This window comes from Malaclemys terrapin, chromosome 4 (genome assembly GCF_027887155.1).
Source record: "Malaclemys terrapin pileata isolate rMalTer1 chromosome 4, rMalTer1.hap1, whole genome shotgun sequence".
Lineage (NCBI taxonomy): Eukaryota > Metazoa > Chordata > Testudines > Emydidae > Malaclemys > Malaclemys terrapin.
Genome location: NC_071508.1, coordinates 114170619 through 114183019, shown reverse-complemented (window position 1 = coordinate 114183019; position 12401 = coordinate 114170619). Strand labels below are relative to the sequence as shown.

Genomic DNA, 12401 nt, shown 5'->3' with positions numbered 1-12401 from the left:
ATACACCTGTGCTATGAGAACGGAGTTTATATCAAGGGCCTTCTTCTCTCATCCCAGGACACAAGTAACTCCCACCAGTTATTGCAGGATTTACTTTTACCCAGCAGCAGCAGGACTGGGATCAAACACTCCCTGCAAACCAGAACACCCAACTGATGGGCTGTAATGAAGGGTTTGGTTTCAAGCAGAACTACTGCGTTGAGGCTTCACACATTTTGAAGGCTTGGAGGAGAGGCACTCCACTGGAATTTCCAAAACTGCCTAGCAACAACCCTGGTGGTAAGGAAGGGCATTTCAAGGGGATGAAGGGATGCAAGTGGCCAAATTGTTAGCAGTTAGCATGGTGGGGAATGTAATATACCAGCTGGTGTGCATGCATGGGCATAGAAGGATCTTATCCTACATGTGGGCCACCTAGTAGATAGAGTCCAGATGCATTAGAGTCGTCCACAGGAATGCACATCTTTTGTGTCAGCGTGAGATTAGTTTTCCCCGGTAGTGAATGCCTGCCTACAAAGAGACACATGCCATAGCACTACTGACAAGCCGACAGAAATTATCATGTAACTCAAGTGGTATGGGCCTATGCTTTGGGAGCACAAGATCCTGAGTACTTGTTCCCGTGCCACATCCATGTGGTTGAGCTAGTGGTCTTAAAGTCAGTCTTTTTGTTTTTGGCTGCTGGAAGTTATTCATTTCAGGTGCTAGAAATCACTTTAGCTGGATGTCTCAAAAAGCACCTTCAGCCATTCTCCAACTCTTCCATTGCAAGGCCCACTTCATAAGAGGAATGCTCTCTTTGACCTGTCCTCACCTCCGCAAGCCCTCATCCCCTTTTCCCTGCCACTACTTGGTCTTCAAAATGTTTAGTGTTTTGGAGTCCCAAGAAGGGCCCTGTGGACATCTGGTGGCCTGCAGAGCACAGCTGAGAACCTCGACTCTAGAGCAAGACTAGACACTTTAAATATTCTTAGTGTCAATAAATGGCTCTGTAGGAAAAGCACATGAGGAGCTTGCTACCAACACCACGCCCAACATCTTTCCATTGCTGGAGACACAATATCCTAGGGGAATATAACTACATGAAAGAGCCATTGGCAGCCACTGGTCACCCCCACTCAGACACTACACAGTCAGGAGGTTACAAACATGGCAATTACATGCTGATGGCAGTGAAGGACATCACAATGAAAGCAAACCAATGAGATGGCCTGTAAAGTTGGTGAGCAGCAGAGCAGGGGGCAGCGAAGAGATAAGGGGGGCTGCCCGGGAGGGGAATGCCTCTAAAGTGAGTTGTACCTTCACATCCGCGCTCAATTTGCCCACTGCGGTGGAGAGCGTCATTGATTAGATCGGGCAGGCGCCCATTCAAGTCCACTGATGCTAGGCAGCCCTGAAACCCATCACGTGAAGCCACTAGCTTCGGGACGTTGCTGTACATGCCTTGAGCCAGGCCAGCAATGTAGAGATCACCTGGAGATAAACAGGGTAAAAAGACAAAAGCAAAAGGAAGTAAAATAAACTTATCTTCCAGAGTTGCATTTACCTTATATTCATTAAATGAATTGCACAGCCAGTGAAAGAAGGGTAGCCAGAGCTGTGCATGGTGTGATCCCGAACCCAGCTTGGCTAACCCATCTCAATGTACATGCAACATCCACCGCTGTTCCTGTCATGGACCCTCACACAACCCTGCCAACATATCCAGACCCTGACCTGAAGCATCACCTGCCATTCCTGTCCGGGGCCATCACACAGCTCTGTAAATGAACATCAACTTCAACCAGCTGCACCACTTATTGTTAGACTTGTCCCCTTACACAATTCCATCAATGCCCTTTGATTCTGAGCGGCGAACAGCAGAGGCTAACAGCGGGAGTTTGCCTGGGAGCTGTCCGAGAGGAGGTACGCTAAGTGCTGCATTAGGGGGGCTGTGTTGGTGAGTATCTGAGTGTCTGCTGCTGGGACAGTTGGTCAGTTTGACCGTGTGCTTGATTGCTTGCTTGTTTGTTTGAAAAGTGTGAATTGGGAGTGCTTTGTTCCAGCTGGGCCTTGAGTGGGCCTGACTGGTATATAAGGGCAGTCAGCAGCGAACCAGCTGAGCGGTGAACAGCAGAGGCTAACAGCGGGAGTTCGCCTGGGGAGAGCGCACTGAGGCTTTCAGCTGCAGGTTTCTCCGAGTAGTTCCTGCAACAGTTGAGGAAGCTCCTAAGAGGACGGTGATATGGAAGGTGAGCGATCAGCTGTTGTAACCTGCACAGGTTGTGCCATGTTTGTCTTTCTTCCGCAGGACAGAAGCGACTTTGTCTGCACAAAGTGCAAGCTGGTCTCCATACTGGAGGAGAAGGTTCGAGGGCTGGAGAAACAAGTATCAACTCTGCGTTGCATAAGGGAAAATGAAGATTTCCTGGACAGACGTCAGGAGATGCTTCTACGGCCACAATGTTCTGAAGATTCAGAGCAGGCACAGCAGGGACAGAAGGATTGTGAGGAGGTTTGGCAGCATGTGACCTCCAGAAGAAGAAAGAGGAGCGTCCATGCACCAGCAATGGAGATACAGGTGAGGAATCGTTTCCATGTTCTCTCTACAGGTGCTAATGCGGAGAGTGGACTAGATGGCCCATCTGAGGGAAGGGAGCAGAAGGAGACTCCACCGATTGGAACGCAAAAGATGCACTGTCCTAGGGATGGGGGTTCCACGACCACCACTCCCAAGAGGAGGAGGAGGGTGGTGGTGGTCGGGGACTCCCTCCTCAGGGGGACTGAGTCATCTATCTGCCGCCCTGACCGGGAAAACCGAGAGGTCTGCTGCTTGCCTGGAGCTAGGATACACGATGTGACGGAGAGACTGCCGAGACTCATCAAGCCCTCGGATCGCTACCCCTTCCTGCTTCTCCACGTGGGCACCAATGATACTGCCAAGAATGACCTTGAGCGGATCACTGCAGACTACGTGGCTCTGGGAAGAAGGATAAAGGAGTTTGAGACGCAAGTGGTGTTCTCGTCCATCCTCCCTGTGCAAGGAAAAGGCCGGGGTAGAGACCGTCGAATCGTGGAAGTCAACGAATGGCTACGCAGGTGGTGTCGGAGAGAAGGCTTTGGATTCTTCGACCATGGGATGGTGTTCCAAGAAGAAGGAGTGCTAGGCAGAGACGGGCTCCACCTAACGAAGAGAGGGAAGAGCATCTTCGCCAGCAGGCTGGCTAACCTAGTGAGGAGGGCTTTAAACTAGGTTCACCGGGGGAAGGAGACCAAAGCCCTGAGGTAAGTGGGGAAATGGGATCCTGGGAGGAAGCACAAGCAGGAGAGCGCAACAGGGGAGGACTCCTGTCTCATGCTGAGAAAGAGGGACGATCATTGAGTTATCTTAAGTGCCTATACACAAATGCAAGAAGCCTGGGAAACAAGCAGGGAGAACTGGAAGTCCTGGCACAGTCAGGGAACTATGATGTGATTGGAATAACAGAGACTTGGTGGGATAACTCACATGACTGGAGTACTGTCATGGATGGATATAAACTGTTCAGGAAGGACAGGCAGGGCAGAAAAGGTGGGGGAGTTGCGTTGTATGTAAGAGAGGAGTATGACTGCTCAGAGCTCCGGTATGATACTGCAGAAAAACCTGAGAGTCTCTGGATAAAGTTGAGAAGTGTGAGCAACAAGGGTGATGTCGTGGTTGGAGTCTGCTATAGACCACCAGACCAGGGGGATGAGGTGGACGAGGCTTTCTTCTGGCAACTAGCAGAAGTTGCTAGATCACAGGCCCTGGTTCTCATGGGAGACTTTAATCACCCTGATATCTGCTGGGAGAGCAATACAGCGGTGCACAGGCAATCCAGGAAATTTTTGGAAAGTGTAGGGGACAATTTCCTGGTGCAAGTGCTGGAGGAACCAACTAGGGGCAAAGCTTTTCTTGACCTGCTGCTCACAAACAGGGAAGAACTAGTAGGGGAAGCAAAAGTGGATGGGAACCTGGGAGGCAGTGACCATGAGATGGTCGAGTTCAGGATCCTGACACAAGGAAGAAAGGAGAGCAGCAGAATACGGACCCTGGACTTCAGAAAAGCAGACTTTGACTCCCTCAGGGAACAGATGGGCAGGATCCCCTGGGAGAATAACATGAAGGGCAAAGGGGTCCAGGAGAGCTGGCTGTATTTTAAAGAATCCTTATTGAGGTTGCAGGAACAAACTATCCCGATGTGTAGAAAGAATAGTAAATATGGCAGGCGACCAGCTTGGCTAAACAGTGAAATCCTTGCTGATCTTAAACGCAAAAAAGAGGCTTATAAGGAGTGGAAGATTGGACAAATGACCAGGGAGGAGTATAAAAATATTGCTCAGGCGTGCAGGAGTGAAATCAGGAAGGCCAAATCACACTTGGAGTTGCAGTTAGCAAGAGATGTTAAGAGTAACAAGAAGGGTTTCTTCAGGTATGTTAGCAACAAGAAGAAAATCAAGGAAAGTGTGGGCCCCTTACTGAATGAGGGAGGCAACCTAGTGACCGAGGATGTGGAAAAAGCTAATGTACTCAATGATTTTTTTGCCTCTGTCTTCACGCACAAGGTCAGCTCCCAGATTGCTGCACTGGGCAGTACAGCATGGGGAGAAGGTGACCAACCCTCTGTGGAGAAAGAAGTGGTTCGGGACTATTTAGAAAAACTGGACGTGCACAAGTCCATGGGGCCGGATGCGCTGCATCCGAGGGTGCTAAAGGAGTTGGCGGGTGAGATTGCAGAGCCATTAGCCATTATTTTTGAAAACTCATGGCGATCGGGGGAGGTCCCAGATGACTGGAAAAAGGCTAATGTAGTGCCCATCTTTAAAAAAGGGAAGAAGGAGGATCCGGGGAACTACAGGCCAGTCAGCCTCACCTCAGTCCCTGGAAAAATCATGGAGCAGGTCCTCAAGGAATCAATTATGAAACATTTAGAGGACAGGAAAGTGATCAGGAACAGTCAGCATGGATTCACGAAGGGGAAGTCGTGCCTGACTAACCTAATTGCCTTCTATGATGAGATAACTGGCTCTGTGGATGAGGGGAAAGCAGTGGATGTGTTATTTCTTGACTTTAGCAAAGCTTTTGATACTGTTTCCCACAGTATTCTTGCCACCAAGTTAAAGAAGTATGGGCTGGATGAATGGACTGTAAGGTGGATAGAAAGCTAGCTAGATCGTCGGGCTCAACGGGTAGTGATCAATGGCTCCATGTCTAGTTGGCAGCTGGTTTCAAGTGGAGTGCCCCAAGGGTCGGTCCTGGGGCCGGTTTTGTTTAATATCTTTATTAATGATCTGGAGGATGGTGTGGACTGCACTCTCAGCAAGTTTGCAGATGACACTAAACTAGGAGGCGTGCTAGATACACTAGAGGGTAGGGATCGGATACAGAGGGACCTAGACAAATTAGAGGATTGGGCAGAAAAAAACCTGATGAGGTTCAACAAGGACAAGTGCAGAGTCCTGCACTTAGGACGGAAGAATCCCATGCACTGCTACAGACTAGGGACCGAATGGCTAGGTAGCAGTTCTGCAGAAAAGGACCTAGGGGTCACAGTGGACGAGAAGCTGGATATGAGTCAACAGTGTGCTCTTGTTGCCAAGAAGGCTAACGGCATTTTGGGCTGTATAAGTAGGGGCATTGCCAGCAGATCGAGGAACGTGATCGTTCCCCTTTATTCGACATTGGTGAGGCCTCATCTGGAATACTGTGTCCAGTTTTGGTCCCCACACTACAAGAAGGATGTGGAAAAATTGGAAAGAGTCCAGCGGAGGGCAACAAAAATGATTAGGGGTCTGGAGCACATGACTTATGAGGAGAGGCTGAGAGAACTGGGATTGTTTAGTCTCCAGAAGAGAAGAATGAGGGGGGATTTGATAGCAGCCTTCAACTACCTGAAGGGGGGTTCCAAAGAGGATGGAGCTCGGCTGTTCTCAGTGGTGGCAGATGACAGAACAAGGAGCAATGGTCTCAAGTTGCAGTGGGGGAGGTCCAGGTTGGATATCAGGAAAAACTATTTCACTAGGAGGGTGGTGAAACACTGGAATGCGTTACCTAGGGAGGTGGTGGAGTCTCCTTCCTTGGAGGTTTTTAAGGCCCGGCTTGACAAAGCCCTGGCTGGGATAATTTAGCTGGGAATTGGTCCTGCTTTGAGCAGGGGGTTGGACTAGATGACCTCTTGAGGTCCCTTCCAACTCTGATATTCTATGATTCTATGATTCTATGATCACCTATCCTTCCCACCCTAGCTTTACTAATGTGCCTCCATATTGACAGATACCACCCTATTATCAATCCTGTGCTCCCCCATAAACAGCGGTTCTCAGTCCTGACTGTCTATGCATCCTGCCACTCTAGTTCTGCCAATACTGTACCTGATCTAGAATAATAGATTAATGCAGGAGGGGCCTGTCCTAACCAAAGAATGATAATTGTGTCTAAGGAGTAATGTGAGCATGTGTGAAAAACAATCTCGGAAGGCGCAAGTTCAGCCAAGTATGGTGCTTAGAGAACTTGCCAATAGAGCAAATGCAGAATTAAAATAAAAGAAACCCACAACACATCCCAGACCTTCCATTCCTGTAGCTTCTCCTTGCCCACTGCTCTCCGCCCCCCTGCCTGCACCCCCCCCTCCCAAGGCCCAAAAGAGCACTGGCATCCTTCTGAGATTTACCTTTAAGGTCAAGGTTTTTGGCACCATTGATAACCTGAGTAACAACCCTGGTGTCCACTTTTAAGCTGTGGGTGTTACTGTTGTCTCGGGTGATGACCACATTGTGCCACTGGTTGTCATTGAGAGGCCGATCACTGTTGCCCTTGATGACATTAGGACCGTTCCCCAGGTCAAACACGTAGTGTATATACCTGGAAACAACACATGCATCAGCTCAGATCATATGGAGACTCCAGAGCCACTGTTGGTCTTACTCCAAGCACAGCTAATAGACTCTTAGGCAAAATTCGGTGAAAGCTTTATGAGATGGGAATCACAGTATCTAGATATGAGAAAGACGTATCACATCAGAGACTCCACCCCAGCAGGAGTAAGTAGCAGTCAGGCATAGAACCCCGGAGTCCCAGTCTTTTGCTTAACCACTACATCATATGCCTCAGTAAAAAAGAATAGAAATTGACTAGCCAGAGGACTCTCTCTTTGTACGAAGTATCAGAGGGGTAGCCGTGTTAGTCTGGATCTGTAAAAAGCAACAAAGAGTCCTGTGGCACCTTATAAACTAACAGATGTATTGGAGCATAAGCTTTCATGGGTGAATACCCACTTCTCTTTGTATGAACATTTTAAAAGGTACCCACAGCTTAGCTGAATGCCCTCGGGGACCCCAGCACAAAGTGCACTCACCCCTTCACTAGCTCGACTGCGATGAAATCGCTGCCATCACCGCTGTTGAAGAGGATGAAGCCATCGGCTGAGGTGGTCTTGAACTGGAAGAAAAGGTGCATGGAGGTGTAGGCCTGCAAGGTGGCCAGACTCAGGTAACTGCTCTTGGTCTTGAAGGTGACTGGGTCAGCGATGATGTTGCGGAGGCCAAAGCGTGCTTTCAGCTCACAGTAGTCAATGTCACCGTTCTTGCACAGGTCAATGTAGAGCAGCCCATTAAACATGAGACTCTGGAGGTGGCCGATGAAGCTAGAGGGAATGACGGAGATGTACCGCTTCTCCGTCATGATCCCCGTTTCAATGTTGTGGAACTCCAAGCGGGTGTGGTCGCCAACCATTGTACCTGAATTCCACAAACAAGAGGAAAAGATTAAGAACACCCAGAATGCTAGGGGATTGGTAAACAGGCTAAGGAGCAATTTACCTTCAGGTTTCCAAATCAGTAAGGATAAAGTTATCATCTAATAGGCAGCCTGTGTATGAAATGAGTTGAGGGGTTGAGTCCAATTCCTAGCAGACAAGTTTCCACACTACAAAAGCCACCAGCACTCCTGTGGGCACTCTGAAAAGTGGAAGACCGAGTGGGTTGTGGAGAGTGAACTCCCTGCTCCTTCCCTAAGGGTAGGTCCCTGCTGGCCTGGGTTGCTAACGCTTTCTGTCCTTTCATAATGATCCAAAAAACCTCATCATCACTTCCCTGATTGGCATAGGGCCTAGAAAACCCTGCTGAATCTACTTCATTATCTCAGAGACCCCATGATACAGAAACAGGGCAGACACGCTCATATGCGCCAGATGTGCCAGGGTACCACATTCACTGATAACAAGCGGAGACCTTATCACTCCACCACAGAGAGAGATGGGAGCTAGCAGATGCGCAGAGCAGATTCACAGAGGACGAAACGGGGACTGATGGAAGAAGGTGGTAATTAGGAAAGGAGCAAGAGTGAGATTTCATTTTGCTTTCAGGGGAATCACTTAAACGTATTATTTGCTGAGCTCCCACAGCAGCTCAGCACTGCAGGGGAGATCAGGTCCCTCCTCCAGGGACTTACAGTCCAAGAGTCCATCACTGCTAGGTGCCCTCAGCTCCAACCAAAAATAACCAAAGTTGAAGGCACTCAGCAGCTTGCCAGATCAGGCCTGCTAAAAAACAAAAACAAAAAAAAAAACCCCACAGTTCAGATACACTTTTGAAATAAGTCATTGGTTCCTAGTTTGATGATTGATGAAATGAGGTTAAAAAAAAAAAGAAAGAGAAAATGAGAAACACGGACACAGTCATAAAAATGATAATGTGTTAAAAATTCACTCTACTGCTCCACACAAGGAAAATGGCCTCTCCCGCTGTCTGATGTTATTCTAGTTGTTGCTTAGCTCTGCTCGGCAGCATGGTAGGGGGTTAACGCATGAGCAGGCAACAGATAAGACAGCCTCATTAACTTCAAACACCAAATTACTGCATGGTCTGGGCTCTACATGTTGTGGTGATGAATTTTCATTATTCAGTATAACAAAATATCTAGTTATATGACCTTAAAGCATATTTAGTTAATTACATATACATATTGTACTTCTATGCAGTACAGATATGGCACTCATGAGACACAGAAAGTAAGATCAGAAGTAACCACTAATTTTGTATACCCTGTGTAGGATGCCTAGGACTTGATTTTTCCAGATATTTAGCACTTTATATAGTCAAGCACATCTCCAATGGACTTCAGTTGCCATTCTGAGTGCTCAGACCCCAGGCTCTCATGTTGGGCACCCAGAAAGTGAGGAACACAATCAGTGACAACCTGTTAAAAGTTGGGTTTAAATTGTTTGATTAACACCTTAGAGAAACTCTCTGCCAGAGGCAGATCTAGGATCCACATCACCAAGGCACCATTCAATGGCCTTACAGGAGACCCATCTATTCCTGTTACTACACTCTACATTCCCTACACATCTCCCAACTTCTGCAATGAACAATGCAGGGGGCCTAAATAAAATAGCCTCCTTTTCTACACAACCCTGTTTTATCCTCATAGCAGGTCCATCCGCTTCAATACTTAGACAGGTGTCCGGTAGAAAACAGTCGCATCTGATTATGTAGTTCAAGACTAACATAATGCATAGGCAAAAGGGTGGGAGGGGGGCAACTTAAGGCTGCACAGACAACCATAGTTCTGGCATTTCCTAACTTTCAAGTGTTTAACTTTGCAACCATAACAACTATTTGGATGGCTGTACACACACACACACACACACACACACACACACACACACACACACACTCTCTCTCTCTCTCTCTAAATAAATAAATAAATAAATAAATAAAATATTTGTGTGTGTGGGTGTGTGTGTATAATCATTTATATATATGATTCCATCATTTTTATTTATCAGATCAGTTTTATGAAAAATACACTTTCAAGTGGCAATTTTCTTTGTGCACCTTTCTGAGCTGTATGATGAAAGTGCCATCTAGCGGCTGTTACTGAAAATCACTTCCAGAATTCCTCTAATGCAAGAGAACTGTGTTACTGTGCTCTCCAGCACAGAGACCAAGTCAAAAATTCACTCTAAAGCAGAAAAGTTGCCTCTTAAGCAGAAGAGCTTGCCCCCTGTAATACTGAACGCACCTTTGCTAGTTCCAGCAAGCAGCAGATGGGGCTTCCTCATGTCACTGGGCATCTCCCTATCCATTTCTCACCACACCACAGAGTGTACATTTACCACCAATGATTTAGAGTGCACATATGATCAAGTACTTTGGAAACCATCCATGTGTCCACCTGTTAAGCCGGCAGGATGCCTGGGTCATTTCAAACCCTATTACCCATCTCTCGTTTTTTTTCTGTAGTTTTTAATCTGTCGGGTTGCTTACAATCAGGTCCTGTTCAGATACCAGAAGCCCCCTTTTTATATATTAAAAAAAAAAAAAAAAAAAAGACATAAGTAACCTCCCAGGAGTTTTCTCTGAGGAGGTCCCCTGGCATTTGGAAGAGAGGCTTCTAGAGCCCAGCTGAACGGGAGGAGTTGCAAGGGGGCAAATGCAACCTTAATTAGTTGGTTCTCCTAGAGTTACCAACTCTCATGACTGCATCACCGGCCTCTCAAGATAGCAAGATTTCTCTTAAAGCTCCAACTCCCAGAGTCATGCGATTACAGGGGAATCTCAGTTTTCATTTAGAAAAATTAAAATATGTTTCTAGCTCCCATGGTTGTAAAGAAAAAAAATGAACCCTAAAGGCTCAAAGACCACAAGACCAAAGAACCCAATATTTATGTTTTTTTAAATTGCATGATTTTAAGCCTATTTTGGGGGGGGGAAGGGGATGTCTAAAGTTTTTGGAACATTTGGGGTTAGCAATATGGATCTCTTCTTATTCCTCCCTCACATACTACATGCAGCACATAACAAAATTAACACACTTCCTTCCCTCTCTAATAGGGTTACCATTCGTCCGGATTTACCCGGACATGTCCTCCTTTTGTGTGCTAAAAATAGCGTCCGGGGGGAATTTGTAAAGCACTCACAATGTCCGGGATTTCCCCCTCCCCCGGCAGAGCGAGCGGCTGGGAGGGCTGCAGGAAAGTCCCGGGCTGGACTCCGGAGCAGCTTCCTCCTCCCACCCCCCCCCCTGCATTCTGAGCCGGCCGGCAGCTCCTCCTCCTGCAGCCCGCTCCGGCAACCCTGTGCAGGGCCAGGGACCGGGTTTTGTGTTGTGCTGGGGAGCTCAGCCATGTGTCCGGCTGGCACAGAGCCCAACACCCTGTTCTGAGCAGCAGGGTAAGGGGGGGCAGGAGAAGGGACAGGGAGGTTCTGGAGGGGGCAGTCAAGAAACGGGGGGGGGGCTTTTGGAGGGGAGTGGAGAAAGTTTTGGGCAGTCAGGGTACAGGTAGGGGGTAGGGTCCTGGGGGGCAGTTGGGGGTGGTCTTAGGAGGGGGCAGTTAGGGGACAAGGAACAGGGAGTCTTAGGTAGGGGGTGGGGTTCTGGAGGGCAGTTAGGAGCAGGGGTCCCAGGAGGGGGCAGTCAGGGGACAAGGAGCAGGGGGTAGGGGGCTGGGAGTTCTGGGGGGGAGCTGTCAGGGGGCAGGAGTGGGGAGAGGGATCGGAGCAGTCAGGGGACAGGGAGCAGAGGGGTTTAGATGGGTTGGGAGTTCTGGGGGGGGCTGTCAGGGGGTGGGGAGTGGTTGGATGGGGCGTGGGAGTCCCAGGGGTCTGTCTGGGGGTGGGGGTGTGGATAAGGGTTGGGGCAGTCAGGGGACAAGAGGCAAGGAGGCTTAGATAGGGAGTGGAGTCCCGGGGGGCAGTTAGGGGCAGGGGTCCCAGGAGGGGGCAGTCAGGGGACAAGGAACGGGGGGAGGGTTGGGGGTTCTGGGGGGGCGGGAAGTGGGAGGGGCAGGGGCGGGGCTAGGGCGGGGCTCCTCCCGTCCTCTTTTTTGCTTGTTGAAATATGGTAACCCTACTCTCTAACATCTCTATGGCTTCCTTCTTGCTTTTTGGCTGAGTTCAAGGCCTTGTGCATTCTCCTTGCTGCATCTCCGTTCCCAGGGTCCACTCCAGGCCGCTGTTGCCAGAATGGGTTGGGAAGAAAGAACCCCTCATAACTGGATTCTCAACATGGTGATTCCCAGTTGAGAGGCCTTCACAGAGAGGTGGAGGAGAGAGAGAGAAAAAAAAAGTGTATGCTGAAAAGAAGCTGAGAACAAAGGGAGACAGTAGAGATACCAATACATTGCACTCACCCTCAGCTACGTCATCATCGACTGTCAGTTTGAGGCTCTTTCCTCGCCGCACCACCCGGACTGTGTGCCACTCGTTGTCATTAAGTTTCTGCCCAGCATACAGAGTTTCCGGTCCTTTGCCTGGGGACGGTGATAAGTACAAGAGTTAAAGATGGACCCTACTACACGGCAGTGCTTGCCTGATTAGGAGAGTCGCCAAAATCACCCTGGTGTGATACTGACCGCAGCTCATCAGAAGATGGCAAAGAAACCAGTGCTCAGAGCCAAACC

General features: G+C 48.7%; 1 protein-coding gene across 1 annotated transcript in view; it reads right to left on the bottom strand.

Annotated features, from left to right (window-relative positions):
- The window catches only part of NRXN3 (neurexin 3), a 1374011-nt gene that overhangs the window by 776640 nt on the left and 584970 nt on the right, over nt 1–12401 (bottom strand). Inside the window, exons 10-13 of the mRNA XM_054027796.1 lie at nt 12132–12251; nt 7353–7734; nt 6669–6859; nt 1300–1473 (exon numbers count right to left, since the gene is read on the bottom strand). Coding sequence (XP_053883771.1) covers nt 1300–1473; nt 6669–6859; nt 7353–7734; nt 12132–12251 — 867 coding nt within the window. The remainder of the gene's footprint in view (nt 1–1299; nt 1474–6668; nt 6860–7352; nt 7735–12131; nt 12252–12401) is intronic.